Here is a 20,244-nt window from a genome sequence, read left to right on the forward strand (position 1 = left end):
CCTTAATGATGTCAATTTTACATTTCCTGAATCATGATCCAAATAGGGTTCAAATGTTGTATTGTGTCTCTCAAATCTCCTTTAATATATAGGTTCTCACTCCATCTCCATTTATTTTATGTTTGCAGCTTATTTTTTGCAGAAATCAGATCTCTTGTCCTAGAGTTTCCCAGGACAAGGATATTGACTGGATTTCCACTGTATTTTTTAGCATGTTTCTCTATTCTTTTACTTCCTGTAAACTGGTAGGTATATGTATAGAGTTGATTAGATTTTTGGCAATACTTCACATAGGATGTTAGTGTTAAAAAGTAATTGAGAAGAGTGCACATGTTCGGGTCTTTATAAAATAATAAAAATTGCATTTTGTTACGTATTTATTTAAGACAATCATTTATAGTTTATAAAAAAAATACTGCCCTGATATACACAAAAATGTCTTGATAATGGTAATTAGAAGCGGCACTCCCACCCCCCTTGTGTCCACACCAATATTCAATCTAGATTGGCTTAATCTTGAAGTGTAATCCAATAAGACTGAAGACCAAACACTTCAGGTCCTGGACAAGATAATAAAATACTCGTAAGCCTTCTGGATCCCTAAAATGCAAGAAGAAAAAAATGTTTAAAAAGCTGAGAAAACTCAGCAAAAAAATACCATTTACTAACCCAGATTATTTAGGTACCAGGATATTCCTCATAGAGGTATTTACAGAATTAAAACTTTAAAAACAACCCAGTGTCCAAAAAGAAGAAAAAGCCTATATGCTATATATTAAAATGTAATATTATGAGGTAATTTAAAATGTTAAGGTTTCTTCTTAATGAGGAAATGCTTACATTAAGTGGGAAAAAATCATGATTAAAGTAACAGACTGTTGATCTCAATTACATTTTTTGTGCGTTAAAAGACTATATATATTTTTTAAAGCACAGGAAAAAGACAAGAAATACTTTAAGATTAATGGTTATCTAATTGATAAGTTTACAGGCTATTTTCACCTTTCTACTTTTCTGTATTTCCTGTATTTTCAACAATGAGCATGTATTACTTTCAGAATTAGGAAAACTTATTTTTTAAGAAGTAGTACTAAGCAGGACCAAGAGGCTGAAGATTACTACAGCATAACTGGGTAAGAACAAGACTGTTCACAGGAAGACAGTTATGCCTAACATGTACTAAAAGTGAGCCATATCTAACCCCAAATCCTCAAAGCACAAGAGCCAAAGAGGTTGCCAAATTCTAAGGATTCTTTGTGGCATGTAGATTCATGTCTCGACTTTATAATTTACCCTACTGACAAAATGAATTTTTAAATTTATATTCTGAATAATTTCAAGTTTCACTAAAGTCAGGCTTTAAGATGTGCTATCGGAATAGCCAACACTGAGGAAGGTGTTCAGACTCATTGATTCTACAGTTTATTTCCAGCACTTGTTTTTTCGTGTTTCATTTCTGTTCTGGCCAGATTCTTACCCACTTTGGCTGCTCTTATGGCATTACTCTGTGTGTGTGTCACTGAGAAGCTCTTATAGCAATGACTGACTAAAACACCAAAAGCAAAAGGAGCAAGCCCTTGAAAATATATAATTTGGAGTCTCTCTATTGAGGGGGACAAAGCTGACCAATTCTGTCTTACATTTGTACCAGATCTTACCATAATGGTCCCAATTTGGTTAAGGGTTTCATATCAGCCTGCTCTAAAACAGACACATCTTGATATAAGGATCATGGATACTTACTTGGATTGATTGACATCAATAAGGGAACCAATTTTTGATGTTGTGAAAGAAATATGTTCATCTCCAATGACAATTTCAAGCTCCTAGAAACATGAAATGTCAAGCTGAATTGGATTTTTCATCAGTCACAGAGGAGAAGGGTTCATCATCTGCCAAATCACACAAACTATAATACAGTTGGCCACATTACCAAGACCAGTTCAATCTGAGCCCTAAACTGTACTGGGCACTGGAAACAAAGAGATAAATAACTGGTATGAGATAAATACTGGTTTAGCCCTTGAGTAGCTTATACTCTAAGAGGAAGTTGTGTGTGTGAGGCTCCACCATTTAGAAGAATTTACATCGTGCTTTGTATAGGAGTTTTCATTGTTAACAATGTGGAGTAACATGTATAAATCTGTTTTACGAATACCAAGAATGTAACTTTTCTGGGCAACATGGGACAAGTAAAAGAATTCCAGACCCTGAGCAGATCCCAGCTTTGTCACTTACTAGCTGTATGCCCTTGGGTCTGAATTTCTAAAGAGTGAAACAAGTACTATAATCTTAAAAAAAAAAAAAAATCAATTGGGTGGGGAACTGGAGGGGGGTGCCTATGGGACAGATCAGCAAAACCAAAGAAACATCTCTGCCCTTGTGGAACTTACAATCTATTTTTTAAATATTTATTTATTTATTTATTTATTTAGGCTGAATTGGGTCTTAGTTGCAGCATGTAGGATCTTCATTGAGGCATGCAGGATCTGTTGCTGCAGCGCTCAAGCTCTTCCTTCGTTGAGGCACGTGGGCTTCTCTCTAATAGTGGCGTTAGCTGCCCTACGGCATGTGGGATCTTAGTTCCCCCGACTGGGGATCAAACCCGCATGCCCTGCACTGGAAGGAGGATTCTTTACCACTGGACCACCAGGGAAGTCCCAAACTTACAATCTATTGAGCTCTACTTCTTAACACTCAGATTTGAAAATGTTAATATTTTATCATATCTGTGTCAGATTTCTTTTTTAAGAAATATTAGAGCTTAGACCCACCTCCCACTCTGTTCTCCTTCCTGTCTCCCCAGAAGTTGGGGTGTATTCTTTCCAATCATGGTTTTATATTAGGTAGTATATTTTTAAAATTTTACATAAATGATCATACTATATCTTTTTGCTTTTTTCATTCAACAAGGGTTTTTTTGTTTAATTTGTTTTTTATGGAGTTAACATTGTTTTTTTTGTTGCTGTTGTTGTTTTTGGCCACACCATGCAGCTTGTGGGATCTTAGTTCTCTGACCAGGGATTGAACCTGGGCCCACGGCAGTGAAAGCAACGAGTCCTAACCACTGGACCACCAGGGAATTCCCATATTGGGTTAAAATTGGTTTAAGAGTTTCATGTGTACAATATTATATTTCTATTTCTGTAAATACTACAGTGTGCCCACTACCCAAAATTTAGTTTCCATCTGTCACCATACAGTTGATCCCCTTTACCCATTTTGCAACACCCCCTCCCCACCTCCCCCAGCTCCTTCCCTCTGGTAACCACTACTCTGATTTCTCTGACTATGTGGTTTTGTTTGGCTTGTTCATTTATTTTGTTTTTTGTTTCCAACAAAGTTTTTGTAGGTAGATCAAGTCCATTAGTTTTAAATGCTTTAGAATATTCATCTCCCTATTGAAGCAGACTTAAGTTCCCAGTTTTTGTTTCTATAAACAATGTGGCAAAGATATCCTTCTATGCATCTTGTGTATATATGTGAAAATCTTTCTAGAAAATTCCTAGAAGGTAAACATATTTTCAGCTCTGCTAGACACTAACAAATCGTTCCCTAAATGGTTGTACCAATTTTCCACCAGTATATATGAATCCCCCTTTTCTTTCTCATATCCTTTTTAAAACTTGGTGCTTTTTTTTTTTTTTGACCATTCTAATGGGTCTGACATAGTATTTCACTGTTGTCCTCATTTTCACTTTTCAAATAAAACTGTAAATGTTTTCATAAATTTATTGCCCACTTGTTTTTCCAGTTCTGTAATTGTCTATTCATAACCTTTACAGATTCTGCCACTAGTTTACCTTTTTATTATTATTATTATTATTTTTTTTGTGGTACGCGGGCCTCTCACTGTTGTGGCCTCTCCCGTTGCGGAGCACAGGCTCCGGACGCGCAGGCTCAGCAGCCATGGTGCACGGGCCCAGCCGCTCCACGGCATATGGGATCTTCCCGGACCGGGGCATGAACCCGTGTCCCCTGCATCGGCAGGCGGACTCTCAACCACTGCGCCACTAGGGAAGCCCACCTTTTTATTATTAATTTGTAGTTCTTTATATATTCTGGATTGAAATGCTTTGCCAGTTATGTTTTGCAAATACCTTCCTCTAACCTGTGGCTTATCTTTCTATTTTATCTTGATATCTTTAGATAAAAAGAAGTTCTAAATTTAAAGAAGCCAAATTTACTAACCTTTTTCCTTGAGGAGTTTAAAAAACTTCTCTACCCGGAAATAAGATAGTCTATATTTTCTTTTATGTTTTAAAATTTTGCTTTATTTCTATAAATCGTCTAATTAAAAAATACTCTGTAAATATATTGCCAATCAACTTGGTATACTTTGTTAAACAGTCCATCCTTTTTCTACTAATTTGAAAGCCCACCTCTGTCATATACTGTTCCAAGTTCCCGTATACTCATGGGTTAATGTTTCTGGGTTCTCTATTCTGTCCCATTGGTTTAGTGGTCAATTCCTGAGGCAATGTCACCATACAAATGACTATAGTTTTATAAGAAATCTTCAAAATTATCTTGGCTACTCTTGCCCCTTTGATCTTCCATGAATTTGAGGCTCCATCAGGTTTTAGGAAAAATCCTGTTGTGATTTTGATCTAAATTGGAATGAATTTATAAATTATTTTGGTGAAAATCGATATAATATTGAGTCTTCCCATCCATAAAAATGATACATATTTTTATGTCCTTCTATAAAGCCCTTTCCTGTAAGTTTTATATATCTTGTTAAATTCACTCCAAGTTCTGTATAGCTTTTGTTGCTGTTATGAATGGGATTTTGTTTTTAATTACACTATCCAGTAGGTTGTTGCTGGTATATAGGAGTATGCCTTGTCCACTTCACAGGACTATTGTGAATGCTGAATGAGCTAATGGAGCTGAAAATTTTATCAATCCTAAAGCAAAATACATATATATAGTATTACTAAGATCTCATGAATGTTAATTAAAAAGTTAACTTGAGTAAGTACTGAGGATGAGATTTTTTTCATTCTTCCTCAAGAGCTGGCCCATCATTCTGAGGTTAATTAGAATAAGCTTATACGAGTTTTCATATTAATTTAATAAATATAATTATTATTGAGCTTTTACTATACACTGGCACTATTTCAGTCACTAGAGATATAGCAGTGGAAAAAAATAGGTAAAGTCCTTGTACTGAAGGAGTATGCATGTGTATGTGTACATCTGTTGCAGTGGAGGAGGAAGAGGGATGCATAATGAAAATCAAACAAGGCAATTTCAGACAAAGATAAATGCTACAAAGACAAAAACCAGATTTTTTTTTTTTTTAAGTGGTGGGGAAAGGCATTTTAGATTGGATGGACAGGCAAGACATCACTGAGGAAGTGACATGTGAAGACCTCAATAATAAAGACAGTCTTGGATAGAATGTTCCGGGCAGCATGTAGGAAATGCAAAGTGTCCTAAACTAAGAACCACCTAGGTGTATCTGAGTAACAGAAATAAGACCGGTGAGGTCTGAACACAGTGAGAGATGGTGAGAATAGTAGAAGGTAAGGTGGGAGTTTGGACTTTATTTTAAATGCAGTGGGAAGCCACTGGAGAGTTTAAAATTAGTGGAATAAACAAATTTACATTTTAAAAGATTACTCTGGCTTCAGGAAGGAAAAAATGGGCTATACAGGACAAAAGAAGAAACAATGAAATCAATTAGAAGTCTGGATTAGGAAAGCAGCATTAAAGTGGAAAGAAGAACCTTTCCTATTAATTCAGTCAAATATGACAGTGGCTTTTATTTTTTAATTGCCACAATGTTTTCAGAATATCTAAGCCACGAATTTAAACAGATATATAGTTGCTTGCATGATTTTCCATTAGATTGTTGAAATAACTATGTTTTATTTATCTTTGTATCCTCACAACGTTTTGTCCATAGTCGTTACTCAGTAAATAATATGGGCAGCAAATGCTCTGAGAAGCAAGGGAGGGATCATAAGAGGAAATTCAGGGCTGGGCTCTGGGTGGTGAGCAGCACCACTTGCTCTCCCCAATCCTCTGTGTGGGATTAGTGCTTCCTTAGACCAACGTGCTGGTAACCTGCTCCGTGTAGGGCTCCATATCGCACATACATACATAAGTATATTCAGTGTCATATGCAGAGCAGTAAACCTCATCTTATTTGTAAGATTTCTGCACTGTGGATAGTTGCTGAAACACCTACCTGCCGGCCCACTCGGTCAGGAGGAGGCCACAGAGCATCATCCTCTTTGGTAATTTCACTGTCATCAATTATTCTTTTCAGTTCCTCCATCACACTTCTATGTACATAAGCCTGAAAGCAAGTTAAAAAACAGAATTTAAATTGTATCGCTAAGCAGCATTCTGACTCAGATAGCGATGAAAAATAAAAGACTACTCATGAAAACTTATTTCTGGCACCTCTGTAAGTGGGAAGACATTCCGGCAGGATCAGAAGTGCCCAATGGCTACACCTCAGTACCCCAACTAGTTGTTTCTATTTCTTGGTACATCCTGTTCATATGGACCTACTCCTTGCCTACCTACTAAACTCACACTTGAGCCCCAATCAAAAGATCTGTGAGTAACTCTGGTTAATTTTAACTAAATGACATGCTTCTGAAGAGCAGAGATATGTCTTTTACATTTTACATATTAGTCCACATTAAAAAAAATTGTGAGGATGCTGACATGTGTGGGTAAGCATAATACTGATTGCTAATTAAATACAATAGCATGAGAATATACTGACTGTTAAGACATTTTCAAATGTGACAAAATGGTTAAAAGGAAAGAATAACTTTGATGAAACCTTAATGGTGTGGTAGAAATCATGCCAAAATGGAGCACATGGACTTGACAAAGGCAGGCATAGGTCTGAATTCCTGCTCAATCTCTTACTAGGAGGGCTAACTTTGTACAAGCCCCATAATTAATATCTGGGCCTTCACTGTCTTATCTGTAAAGGGTATATAATACCACCCATCACAGAGGCTGACAAAAGTAAGATCACAGATGTAATACCTAGTGTCATGCCTGGCATCTAACATGCATTCAGTGATGTTAACTGCTTTCCCATGCTCCCTTTCCCCCATTCAAATGCAAATTAAAAGAGCTCTATTGAGTGCTAGGTACCAGGGAATATATCAAACACTAAGTTAGTGGGGGGGTAGGTTTTCTGTTTTTGCAGATGAAGCAACTGAAACTTATCAAGTTCAACCAGGAGTGTGCCCAAGGTCACAAGGTTAGTAAGTAGCAGATTCAGGGTTCAAACCAAGATTTGCAAGACTTCAAATGATTTCCCGTTACCGATTCAGCATTGTTAAAGAAAATATAAACTAAAAGATTTGAGAAAAACTTTAGAAGCTATCTACAGACGTGTCTATACTTTCCTATTCTTTATCTTTCAATACTACTCACAGAAAGAACAAAAACAGGACAAAAGGCTAAACGGCTCTCAGAGGATTCATTACCTCTTTTCTGATCATGACGTCATTTTTGTAATTGCTGTTGTTGGCGTATCTCAATTTCCCTGTGAGGGGCAAAAAACAAATTCAATATATAATAAAAACATATAAATAAAGCCTGCCTTATCAGTAAACAAAGGATGTTGCCGCCATCAAGCCACCAGCCACACCACTCCCAGCTCCCTGCCCACAGGTGCACCCTGAGGGGATTCAGGGTGGGGGAAATAGGATACTGGCCCTAGATAGTTAAGGTGCATATCAAAGAAATGATCTCAAGGAGCCAAGCATCTTCCTCTACATAGGAAAGTGCTAACTTCTTTAACTTGAGCTATCTGGTATTTCTTTAATTAATAGTTAATAGTAATATTTTGATGTTCTGACTACCTGTTATTTTTTGTCTTTGGGTTTTTGTTTGTTTGTTTGTTTTGCACAAACTCCTATATATCCTGGCTCATCCCTAACCTCTTTGGAACAGTCCCTCAAAGCTATCTGAGAGCCTGTCTCCCAGGCTTAAGTCCTCAGTATTTCTGCCGAATAAAACACAATTCTCAATCTTTAGGTTGTGGGGTTTTTTTTTTTTTCAGTCGACACTATTAAATAGCCTCCTAGCCAAAAATACAGCTGACAATGAATTACAATTCTTGCAAAAGCCAGCTCAGGTGTGATAAAAGAACAGGCTCTTTTGTGACTGGCAAATCAGGTCTCTGCAGGTTAATGTCCTCAGCTGAAAATAGGAGTAATTGATAACTCACCTGCACCCAGGGCCTTCTAAGGCTCAAAAGAGTGGTGAAAACTTCTGAAAACTGTAAAATACTTTTTACATATATTAACATGTGACTGTGAAAAACTCTCATCTATCCTTATGATGGAAAAGCTGTGGATTTATTATTGAGCATATTTGGTATACAAGGCCCTTTGTGCATATGTGCATCTAACAGGCTAATTTGGGTATATATGGCAGATATGAAGGAGAAAATAAAGGAAATAGAGGAGGTAATTATTTCCCTATAGAAGGCACACTAAAATGAGCGAAATTAATTGATGCCTCACTGCACTGTCTCTCTGCCTAAAGTCTCTCTCCTTTCAGGTCATTCTCCATACAGTGGATAAAGTGATATAGTAACAGGTGGCTCTGATTAGGTTACTCTAACACTCTGATACTGACAATGGCTTCCCACTGCCTTCTTGATAAAATCCAAATTCCTTAACGTGGCTTACTGTTAAGCTGAGCCCCTTTCCAGCCTCACTCCTATAATAGTCCTCTCTCACAGAGCTGGAGTTAATCAAACTACAGCTGACCCTTAAACAACGTGGGGGTTAGGGGCGCCCACCCTCTACACAGTTGAAAATCCGAGTATAACTGAAAAGTCATCCAGGCCTCTGCATCTGCGGTTCCTTGGTATCTAAGGTTCCTTACCCGAGATTCAACCAACTGTGGATCATGTAGTACCATAGTATTTACTATCGAAAAAAATTTGCATATAAGGGGACCCATGCAGTTCAAACCTTTGTTGTTCCAGGGTCAACTGTCTTGGTTTCTGCCTGAAACATCCTATGCACTTTTTGGGTTTTCAGCCTCCTTGCTGTTAATGCTGTCCAAAATGCCTTCTTGACTCATCTGCCTAACCAACTCCTACACATTCCTAAAGACTCACACTCCCCTTCCCCGTGTCATCTTATACAGGAAGGCTTCTTTGACCCTTCAGCATAGGTTAGGTGCCTTCTTTCTGCTCCCAGGATCTTCTGTTTCTTTCTACCACAACACCCAATACACTGTCTTGCTATTGTTAACAAAACTTTCTCTACAATTGGGGCTTGTCAGTTCATCTTTGTGCCCCCATTTAGTGGAAGTTTTCTGTCATCTTTGACTCCTTTTCCTTCACCATACTGGCCACGCCCCAAATCCTATCAATTGGCAAAGTCCTTTTTGGTTCTGCCTCCAACAGTATCCTAAATCCTTCCCTCTACTTTTACTATCACTCTAGTCCCAACCAACATCCTTTTTGTCTTAACAACTGTAACCGTCTCCCATTAAGTAGTTGCCATTCTTGCCCATTCTGCACCTAATAGTTACAATACTTTTTCAAGAACAGATTATATCTCTGCTTGAAACTTTCCAATTGCTTCCTGCTGCACTTAGAAAAAAATCTAAACTCTACCATGAACTATAAAGACTACATGGTGTGAACCCTGCATACTTATCCGACATCATCTCCTACTATTCTCCTGAGTTCAGTACTCTTCAGCCACACTGGGCACCTGAAACATGCCTAGCTCATCTCTGCCCCACGGCCTTGACACTTGCTTCTCCCTCTGCCTAGAATGCTCTTCTTCCTGAGCTTCACAAGGCTGGCTCCTTCTTGGCAATTAGATCTCATTTCAAACATCTGCTCTTCAGAGAGTTCTCCAATGGCCACCCTTTCTAAAAGCGGCCAACCAGCAATTATTTCATCATTTTGTTTTATTTTCTGACCACTCATCACTATCTGGAATCTTTTTTTTTTTTAAACGATCTCCCAGCACGAGGATACAAGTTCCATGAAAGAGGAAGCCTGTCCATCGTTCACTCCTGCACCCCAGAATGTGGAACAGAACCTGGCACAAGATAGGCGCTCAAGTAATGTTTGTTGAATGAAGCATTACGGTCAAAAACGTCACTAAACAGAAGTCCCTGCACACATACAGAAAGAACCAGTGGGGCGGACATAGGATCGTTCCTTCCAAATCAGCGCCTCACAGCCATCTGTCCCTTCCTCCTCCAGTTCCTCGTACATTCCGGACCCCCGGCCTCCCCACTAGCCCGCCCCCAGGTCTAGTCCTCGCTCCCGGGGAGCGGGAGGCTTCTCTCACCGTCCGGCCGGAACTCAAACTCCAGGAATTCGTGGCCGAATTTGCCCTTGTGACCCACATAGTAACGCAGATAGAAATCACTCTCCATAGCTGGCAAAAGGCAACAAAGACCAAACTTTAATAGCGAACCTCACTGCCGCCGTACGCGCCCGACACTAACGTTTACGGCGGCGCGCGGAAGTGACGTCAGGCAACGGCACGGCCTGTACCGGAGAGACCTCCTCCCTACCACGTCCACCTGGAGGTGGGACAAGGCGGCTGCGCCCCTCCCGGCCGAACGAACCTCCATTCGCCGGGAGGCGGGGTCTCAGCCCGAGGCGTGAAGGCCCTGAGGCTGGTCGACCTGCCTTCTCCTGGGCTTGAGGCCGGAAGCTGTCCGTTGACTTCTGGGCCCCGCGGCGAGGGCCGGGGGTGTGGAGGCCTCGTTGCCTGACCTCGGGCTTAACACCCGGAATCCTGCGTCCCCCCAGGCTCCACCTCCATTTGGGACACCCGACTGTGTGGGTCGGAAAAGGCCCTTCACCGTCTCTGGACCTAGGTCGTCTCATCAGTAAAATAGGGTTAAAGGGAGAACGCAGCGCACCACGGAGAATGCGTCTAACGTAGGCTCCGACTGAACTCTGCCTGTTTAAGGATCACTTCTAGAAATCCTTCTCAGCGACGCTTTCCCTGAATCCGCAGTGGAGCTTTTCATTTCCCTGCAGCTAACTCGGCCACACTTATCCCCCATTTTATCTCTTTCTACCTTTTATTTCTTCCTTTCCCTTTCTACCTCACGGGCCTCTAGATGAGGTGTTGTGAACAGGACTTAAGTTGAATATTTGATCTCCCACTCCTGAGCACAGCTTACCCAGCAGTGATTCTCGGCCCGGCCTGCGCAATCGGATCGCCTTGGAGCACCTAAAAAAATACTGGTGCTTGGGCCCTACCCCAAACCAATTCAACCAAAATCTCCTACAGTGGACCTGTGTGTCGGTATCGTTGTTTTGTTTTCTTTTGTTTTGCAGAGCTCCCCAGATGAGTCAGGATTGAGAATTATTGCCCAAGAGGCTCTTGTCTTTTCAGGCCAAAGTGGTTGACCTCTGTGAAGGCTTTCTGGCTCTGGAAAAGTTTTCCTCCTTGCTTACGCCAAGGGCAACAAAACTCCTAATTAGTAGAAGCCTGCTGTAGTTCATCTAACTTCCGGCCAGAGGGGAAAATGGAGTTGGATCTAGAGACAATGCCGAAATGGCATCATTCTTGGCTCCTGTAACTACACTGTTCCATATTTGGGCTAGTGGTCTCTTCTCATTCCCAGTCTTGCCATTACTACTTTTCTCCGTGAAAAAGAATTGGTAGCAGAGTGTAGAGTGGGTGTGATGGGGGGAAAAAAATCACTGGAGATTTGTATTAAAATAATCCCTTGTGTGACAGTGATTCACTGTGACCAAAGGTGAACTGATTGAATTTTTTGGACCTCAGGTTTCGTATCTTTAAAATGAGCATAATAAGGTTATACATCTGGCAGAACTGTTGCAAGGATAAGAAACGTCTTGGAGATTGGAAAATACTTTGTAAACTGTAAATTACTATAAGACATCTTAAAAAAAAACAACAACAGTGGATGTGGGTGATAACAAGGGACTTGTATAAAAAAGAGAAGGGATCCACCGTGTATTAGGCACCTAATAAATGTCAACCCCTAGGCTGAGTCTGTTTACAAGTGCTTGTTCTTTGAATCCTCATGACAATCTTGAGGTGGTAGTTGGAGTTAAGTATTTAGAGACATTGGGTAATTACCACAAGGTTATTTTCCAAGAGTGAAATTATAAAAAATTATAACGTAATTGATGAATCTGGGCATCTGCAGATATGGCAAATATCAAAAGTGCTGAGAAAATTTAAAGGACACCCGACTCCAATCAGGCTGTAAGGTGATTTCAGGTTTTGGGGTATGAGGCCACATAGTATAGCTGAAAAAGCATGGTCTATGTGTCTGATGTGCCTGAAGTTAGCATAATTTACTGAGCATCTACTATGTGTCATGTGCTGGGAATACAGTGGTGAACAAGACATACCTTTATAGAGCTTACAGAGGAGGCAATCAAGGAACATACAAGCAATTATAATGTAGGGATAAAATTTACATATAGGGGAAGCACAGAATACTATGGAAGCACATGGAGTGGCTCCTAATCCAGTCTAGGGGGTCTAAGGGAAGTCTTCCTGAAGAAAATGTTCCAGACAGAAGGCCCAGAACTGTGGTTAGAATACAGAATAAGGTTGTGAATATAATAATGAGGTTGGAGAAGGGTTAGAAGACTAATCATGAAGGGCCTTACAACCCATATTAAGGAGTTTGGGCTAAAACCCAAGGCTACTGGATTTAAATGGAAGGAAAATGGATGAAGGGCTTTAGGCAGGAAAGTGGAAAGAGGTGGTGGTGACATGACCTGTTGCATTCTAGAAGGATCACTCTGGCTGGTTATAGACTGGATTGGAAAATGGAAAGATTAGAAGTATGAAACTCGTAGGCAAGGAGATTAAGATGTAGCCAGAGAGGTAGGGGAAAAACCAGGAGTATGGTGTCAATGTAAGCCAAAATAAGAGTCTTTCAAGACAGGAGTGCCAACAGTGTTACATACTGCTTCCAGGTCAAGGAAGATAAGGACTGAAAATATTTACAAGGTTTATAATCAAGGAAGTCCTGGGTGACCTTGGTAAAAGCAACCTCATTGGCATGGGAGTTAGAGACAGAGCAGAAATATTGGGATACAAATGGAAAACTTTGTTGTGGAAGCACAGAATTACCTAACCCTATGAGTTAGGTCTGAGTCTGAGAGAATAGAGAAGGCTTCCTAAGGAAAGTACTCAAAGACAAATAGGAGTTAGCCAGATGAAGAGGCAGAAAAGGAAAATCGAGGCAGAGAACACCACATGTGCTACACTTACTTTGGGGGCACTAAACATAACTATTGACTCTGGGAAGTTTCTTCACTCATATTTCTCATCTCTAAAATGGGAATGATAATATTGATAGTCTTTATCTCACAATATCATTCACTCCCCCCCTCATAAAAGCATCACAGTACTTTCATATTTTAAAAAAATGATTTAATCTCTCTCTAGAAACAGTGCACTGATTTTACAAATGTCCACATTTGGTTTTTAGTTCACCAAGATGATGTTGGTACAATTAGTGAGATGCAGCACACCACCCTTTGCCTCTGGAAGAGAAACCAGACTGCAAAGGGGACTGAGTACAGAAGCTGACGGAACTCAGAAGGACAAGACAAAAAAGCATAAATGGTTAGTGTGACCCAACATTCTAACATGCCTGTTACATCAAATATGGTCACTTGGGGGTGTTCAGAGGAAGACAAACGAGGAAAGTTCATTTGTGTACAACGTGATGGAGTTTGCAAACCAGTAGCTCACCCCACATCAACAACAGCTTGTACAGAACAAAATGCTATTTTAAAACACATGGTTTGCACAGATATTTGTTTTCTCTTGTAATTTTTGTAAAAAAGTATCAAAACCTTCACGTCTTTAAATATATATATACATATACAGGTGGCTTTTTAAAATTACTCTTTATAGCACAAAGTGTTTGCAAATGCAGAGGATTTCTGCTGATTCTTGACTATGCACATGGTGCATAGCCTGAATGAACAAAGCTTCCTGATTTCTTATATTAACCGAAAATTTGAAGCTGTAATTCCTCCACCTCTAAGTTCTCCATATCCTGAAAATCCCCAATACCCTAAAAGTAGTGTGAGAAGATTCTGATACTCTATCTTCATGCATTACCAGGAAAAGAAATTATTTACTCTGAAGCATTTAACTGATAACTCATTTATATTTTGTGAAGTGATGAGTGTATAGCAGGAGTGAGGGAGTGGGGTAGAGAGGCTCACATTCCTGTGCTCTCTCCCCATTCCCCCTAGTACCCGACTGGACAGTGCTTGGGGTCCCCTCTGCAGACACAGTTGAGAAAATCCCAGAGGCTCTTGACAACATGGAATCCTTCTGTGAAAATCCTGCTGCCCTTCTATCAGTCTTCATTGACCGTACCAAAAAACTTCAACTCAAATTTATGAAAAGCAGTCACTGTTTCCCTTTGGCCACAGGAAAGCTTGAGAGCGAAGACTGTCATGTCTGCAAAGTGCTGGCAACACATTCTGATCAATTTTCCATGATGCACTTGGTGCCTTATACACAGTAAATGACCAAGAAATGTTTCATTAATTGAATCAGAAACTAAATAGAAGTATTCTATAAAGTGCTTACATTGAACCTGTCTTCCCATCCAGCCTCATTTCTTGCTAAGTCTCCCTTGAGCCTTTTGCTCATTACAATGAATTACATGCAGTTCCTTAAGATGCCCATGCTGTTTCATGCTTCTGTGTCTTAGCTCAGTGTGTCCTCTGCCTGAAGCAGCTTGGACACCCCTACTTAAATTCTAAGACTTAGCTTAGAGCCACTATTCCTACAATGCCTTTCTTGACCCCATTCTTACAACTTTGTAAACTAATAGTACCCCAAAAAATATCTATTCCTTTTTTTTTGTTTCCACATGTCTTCCTCTAATTCCTACTGTGAGTTCTGTCAGGACAGAAAGCGTTTGACTGACCTGTACATCTGCAGTACCTGGCACTTAGTTGGTACGTAGCAAATAGTTTCAGTGGATGAATATATGTATTGCAATCACACAGAATTGAAGGGATGAAAAGTACTTATTGCTATACATTTAAATACGATCTCATTCTGAGGTTACAGTTTACCTCAATCTGTTTTATATGTAATCATGCTATCAACAGTAAATAAATAAAATTTTAGTTTTCCTCATTTCTGGAAGGATATTTCTGCCAGTGCTTTCAAAATTCCACCAGAAAGATAGGCCATAAGATAGGTAGCAGGTTTGATACAATGTTTGGGCAGCCCAAAGTAGTCTCCTGGAAAAGGAAAGCGAGGAAAAGGGCTGGGACTAGTTTCTTTCACACATACAAAAAAATGTCTGATAAATTTTCTGCCCTTCAGGCCTTATCTCTAAGCTTCCTTCCAGCTCTGTAGTCCAATGACTCTGTGATCCATTATTGGCTGTAGGTATATGATGACGCAGGGGCAAAAGGCAACAGAAGTACAAATGTACCTCAAAATGCATCCAAGAATAGAGAAGGATGAACCTGACTCCTCAGATTTCATCTTATTTACTGCCATCCAACACGAGTATTCCACAGTTTTTTGTAGGTTGCTTCCGTAACTGCCTCTTCCAAACTGCAGTTGTAGCATAGTCAGGAAACATGGATGTCTCTCAGAAAGTTGTGTTTCATCATCATTTTGAGATCTCAGGCTGAATCATCCTGACCCTATTCATTATTTTTTTCTGTGAAGGACAGGATCTGACTAAAAGTTTAGAAACTACGCATTAGTCACTATTATCATTTCCCCAGGAAATTCTATTTCTTTGGAGGCAGGTTACAGAAATAGTTGCTTGTTTTGTGTAAATTTCAGTGTTTTTCACTTTCATGATTTTTCTTAAGTCAAAAATAATTTTACTTTCCGTTCTTGAAAGAATAGTAGTAAGTGATTAAGCTCTATAGGAGTTGGCCACCTGTTCTTGAAACTGTTTGGTTTTGGTCATTCTAGGTCAATTGCATATACCCTCTCAATGAATGTTTCAGGACTATCAGCACATGTATATCATGAAGAAACTGCTTGCTTATGCAAAGCTTAGTGGCCAGGCTCCAGAATACAGTTATTTTCTCAGAAGACAGGAGACCATGAGTGATGTAGAGAAAGGTCCTAGGAACAGGGTGACAGAACCCCAGAATGTCTGCCTGGAAATTCAGAGGGTATCAAGCTGGTGAGACATCCAAGCTTCACAGAGTTGGGGGCAGCTGGGGAGTAGAAGGGGAGGAATTCTCTTAAAAGTGTCAAGTTCCAGGTATGTTAAGGTTAGATACATGTCCTCTGCTCCTACTAAACCAAACACTTCCATGTCACACCTTGACCCTGGTTGTCCAGTGGGAGTGAAGTGGCAGAACAGCAGAGTTAAGACCACACCTTGGATAAGAGCCAACGGGGACTGAATTCCTTCTGCAACTGTAGGATTATCTTTTCAATGGTAGACCCCACAAAAAGAAAAGTGCACTTCTCCCTGCCTCCCCCAAGGCCCAGGAAAAGCAAAGTAAGTGTCTACAATGAAAAAAAAATCTGTACATATACCCAGAGTTTCTCCTTTTATTTACAAAGCAGTAAACCAAATCCCTGTGTGAACATATATATCCAATATACTGTAGTACTGTGTATGCCGTTTCCCCCTCAAACAGGGCTTCAGGTTTGGCCACTTTTTCCGATTTAAGCCAAATATTAGTTTCATCTATGTGAACACATGATGGTAACAAACCTATGTATCACTTTAAATTGTTTTCTCCACCTAAAGGAAATGGTAGAGAGAAAGGGGAAGGGAGAAATAGAGATGTAACATAACCTATTCCTCCATCCTTATCCTCAACCCATAGCATACTCAGAGGTCAGTGCCTGAGCCAGTCCCAACAGTAAACTTGGGCTGTTCAAGAAACATCTCCATTTAACTCTCTATAAGTAAGGATGGCACCCTCAGTGTGCTTCAGAGGAAACAGTGAATTCAACCCAAGTGTCCTAAAGGAAAATGAAGTTACTTGAAATGCTGAACTTTAAAACAGGGAGTAGCCGAGGTTCAGGCATGTTCTCACCTGAGCTCGCGGGAACTTTGGGTACTGTGTGAAGTCTGTACACTGGCTTTAGCCACAGAAGAGAAAGCCCAGGTGAGAACCACAGTAACCATGGGTGAGCTGAGGGGCTTTTGCTGACTGATTGGAATCCCAAGAACAGCCAGAGGCAGAAAAGATCTACCTCTCCCCACTGCATGTTTGCACAAACCATGGTATCTCTTTTCTGATCCAAATTTCCAAAGGCTTCTCTGAAAACTACAGATAACCCTTCTTGTGGACTGTTTTAAAATATATTTATCTTTATGTATCTGAACAACAGCCATAGGTGTGCCTCTTCTCTACAGATTTTTCTTTCTCACTCACATACACACATAAACATAAATGCACACAGAGTCCGGGTGGTAGGCCAATCATACCAAAAATAAATACTCTCACCTCTCTAAATTACTTATAGAACTAATCTTATCTTTGAAATATGTTAATAAATAATCTAAATGGGAGAGGGAGTTGAAGTGTTTTCTTTTTTTTTACTTATGTTGATGGATAGCCACAAAGCATAATCATTCTATTTACAAAAACAACTCTGAAACCTAAAAAAGCCCCCCAAAACCAAATACCCTCTGTAAATATAATTTTTAAATGATGAGTAAGCTACTGTACCATCGGCCCCATTTGGTTATGTACATCACGTTAGTCACTCAGCAGTAGCTATTCCATGAATTCCTCATGGGTAGTGCAACCAGTTAAAAAGTGTATAAAACATTATACATATAAAAACTCTCACATCCTTTGGATGTTTGCAGTTCATCATAACTTTGTGGTTACCTTTCCGCAATATAAATTAAAAAAAATTACACACGCACACACACACACAGACACACAGACTCATGTACAGAAACCCTTCCATCCAGGCATACACCATCCAGGGTGTAGTGCATGGGACTGAATTCCGTGAGGCACGAAGGAAGTGGTCCCGTCCTCAGGGAAGTCCATCATCTTCAAGGCTTAATGCCACTCGCTGGGGGAGACAGAGCAAAGAAATCATCATTAGACCCATTGGAGCTATTTATTGGATCACAAGGTACCAGAAATTCTATTACTTTATAGGCAGTAGCTCACATACTCTTCAAGGTACCTCAGAAGACAGGTTTGTCATATTTATTTTACAGATGAGAAAACTGAGACTCAACGAGCTTAGACAGTATTTGTCCTGGATCATAGAGCAAGTGGGTGAACTCAATTTGAACCCAGATCTGTATGAATCCAGAGCTATAGCTTTTTTCATTATTCTGTTCTGCCTCTGTAAAGAGGAGGGCTGCAGAGATCTAAACTTTCTCCATTCTCCCTTACAGGATTTTAGGTTTGCTCAACTCCAGTAGGTTAGCTTTGGCAAATGTTTAATCCCAGGCCATTGGCCACTTGTCTCTAGCATGCTAATCACAATCAGGAAGGTAATTGGCTGCACCCCTCCCAACTAATTATACAGAATTGGAAGGCAGTGGAGATCAATGAAGTTTAATCCCTCTTTCCCTCACCCCAACTTTCTAGTCATTAGATACTAGACTTCCCTCTGCCACAAATGGCTGACCACCCACTAACCCTTGAGCCAGTCTATTCCACTGTGGACAGTGGACTTAAATTCTTTCCTATATTGTCATGAAATCTGCTTCCTTATATCTTCCGATGTTCCCTGATTCTCTCTTAGACTCAGAGAGTTCTACACAGACAACCCTTGAAATTTTCAGTGTTGGTGTTCCCTTCCCTTCCTTCTGAGTGTTTTCTTCTCCGGGCTACACATCTAGCTTCCCCCACCTGGTCCTGATATAATGCTGTGTCCCACTCTTCCATTTCCTGGATACCCTCCTTTGGATAGACCCCATTGTTTCAAGATCTTTCTCATAGCTATATGAATTTGAGTTAACCACTTCACCTCTCTGAGCCTTGGTTTCATCATGTTAAGTGGGAGTAATAATAGGACCTACCTCATAGGGTTGCTGGGAAATCAAATGGGATTATGTATGTAGAGTACTTAATGTAGCACCTAACACACATGGGGTCCAGAGTATTCTAAATCAACCTAACCAGCATAAGAGAGAACCAGACTAGCATCTTCCATCTCTGAACATTCTATAAACAATAAAAAGTAACTCCACTGCCTTTCAAATCGTCTTTGGATTATTTGTGGGTTTGCATGAATGTCACGGCCTTGCTCCACTAGACTATCTTTTTCTAGTCTGTGACCCTCCCACTCTCCTCAAGATAGATCTCTAGGCCAAAGTCAGGTCCCAGCAGTGATGGTGGAGCTACCTGAGAAGGGGATAGGGGAGAGAACAGGTTGTTGAGAATACTGATTTCCACAGCTTCAAGGCTATATACCCCAAGAAATAGTGGAAAGAGCATGGGCTTTTGTGTATATACAGACAGGAGTTTGAATCTTGGTTCTACCACTTTCTAGTTGTGATCCTAGGTAAGTTATTCAATTTCTCTGAGTCTCAGTTTCCTCATCTGCAAAATGGGGCTAGTAATATCAAGTATATAGGTTCCTGTAAAGACTAAACAAGAAAATACATGTAAAACCCTGAGTAGTGTCTGATACACAGTAGGTTGTTACTAAATGTCCATTTCCTCACTCTTCTACTCTATTTCTCTGCAGTTGGCAGGAGCTTATTCTTCAGGCCTTAGATTCATCAGGAATAGCTCCTCCTGAGTGGTTGTTTCCTTCTGTGGAAACAACGACACTTTACATGTGCAGAGCGCTTTATAACTCACAAAGCACTCTCACATGTGTTATCTCACTTGAACTTTATAAACTTAGGCAGCAGAGAGAATGGGGGTTATTATTCCCATTTTACAAATAAAAGTAATCAGAAAGAAGAGACTGAGATCACAGAGCTGTGGAATAGTGAAACTGGGAGTCATCTCCACTCCAAGCTCAACATTTCTTCCACTGTGCCCCCTGTGATCTTTAAAAATTGGTTAAGCAACTGTCTGCTTGGATTGGCCAAGGTTAAGGATCCTCAAGGCCATCTGCTAACCCTCCTCACTTGCTCGACCTCATTTCCCACGTCTCCCGTTCACGAACAATTAGCTTCAGCAGCAATTCTGTCTGTCCTGCCCCGTACTCAGTCATTTCTTCCACATGCCATTTCCTTGGTCTGCAACTAACCCATCTTTCCTCTTTGCCCCGACACCCAGCTCACAGTTTGCAGCCTTCTAGAACCAGAAAGCCTTCT

General features: G+C 40.2%; 2 protein-coding genes and 1 long non-coding RNA gene across 5 annotated transcripts in view; 1 reads left to right on the top strand and 2 right to left on the bottom strand.

Moving 5' to 3' along the window:
* Positions 1-364: 364 nt before the first annotated feature.
* MAGOH (mago homolog, exon junction complex subunit) lies at positions 365-10,495 on the bottom strand. Its single transcript, XM_060083645.1, has 5 exons — positions 10,314-10,495; positions 7,470-7,528; positions 6,200-6,310; positions 1,744-1,826; positions 365-600 (listed from the first exon to the last, which is right to left on the bottom strand). The coding sequence occupies exons 1-5, from the start codon at positions 10,399-10,401 to the stop codon at positions 501-503; spliced, it is 441 nt and encodes a 146-aa protein (XP_059939628.1). The 5' UTR covers positions 10,402-10,495; the 3' UTR covers positions 365-500.
* A 185-nt stretch (positions 10,496-10,680) lies between these two features.
* LOC132479926 (uncharacterized) lies at positions 10,681-14,560 on the top strand. Its single transcript, XR_009530588.1, has 3 exons — positions 10,681-11,288; positions 13,465-13,601; positions 14,243-14,560. It is a non-coding gene; the product is annotated as an uncharacterized LOC132479926 (long non-coding RNA).
* A 3,430-nt stretch (positions 14,561-17,990) lies between these two features.
* LRP8 (LDL receptor related protein 8) overlaps positions 17,991-20,244 on the bottom strand; it is a 77,473-nt gene continuing 75,219 nt past the window's right edge. For all 3 annotated transcript variants that reach the window (XM_060083684.1, XM_060083673.1, XM_060083664.1), the window contains one exon: positions 17,991-18,029. In XM_060083684.1, the coding sequence (XP_059939667.1) occupies positions 17,991-18,029 (39 nt within the window). The remainder of the gene's footprint in view (positions 18,030-20,244) is intronic.

Source organism: Mesoplodon densirostris, chromosome 2, assembly GCF_025265405.1.
Source record: "Mesoplodon densirostris isolate mMesDen1 chromosome 2, mMesDen1 primary haplotype, whole genome shotgun sequence".
NCBI lineage: Eukaryota > Metazoa > Chordata > Mammalia > Artiodactyla > Ziphiidae > Mesoplodon > Mesoplodon densirostris.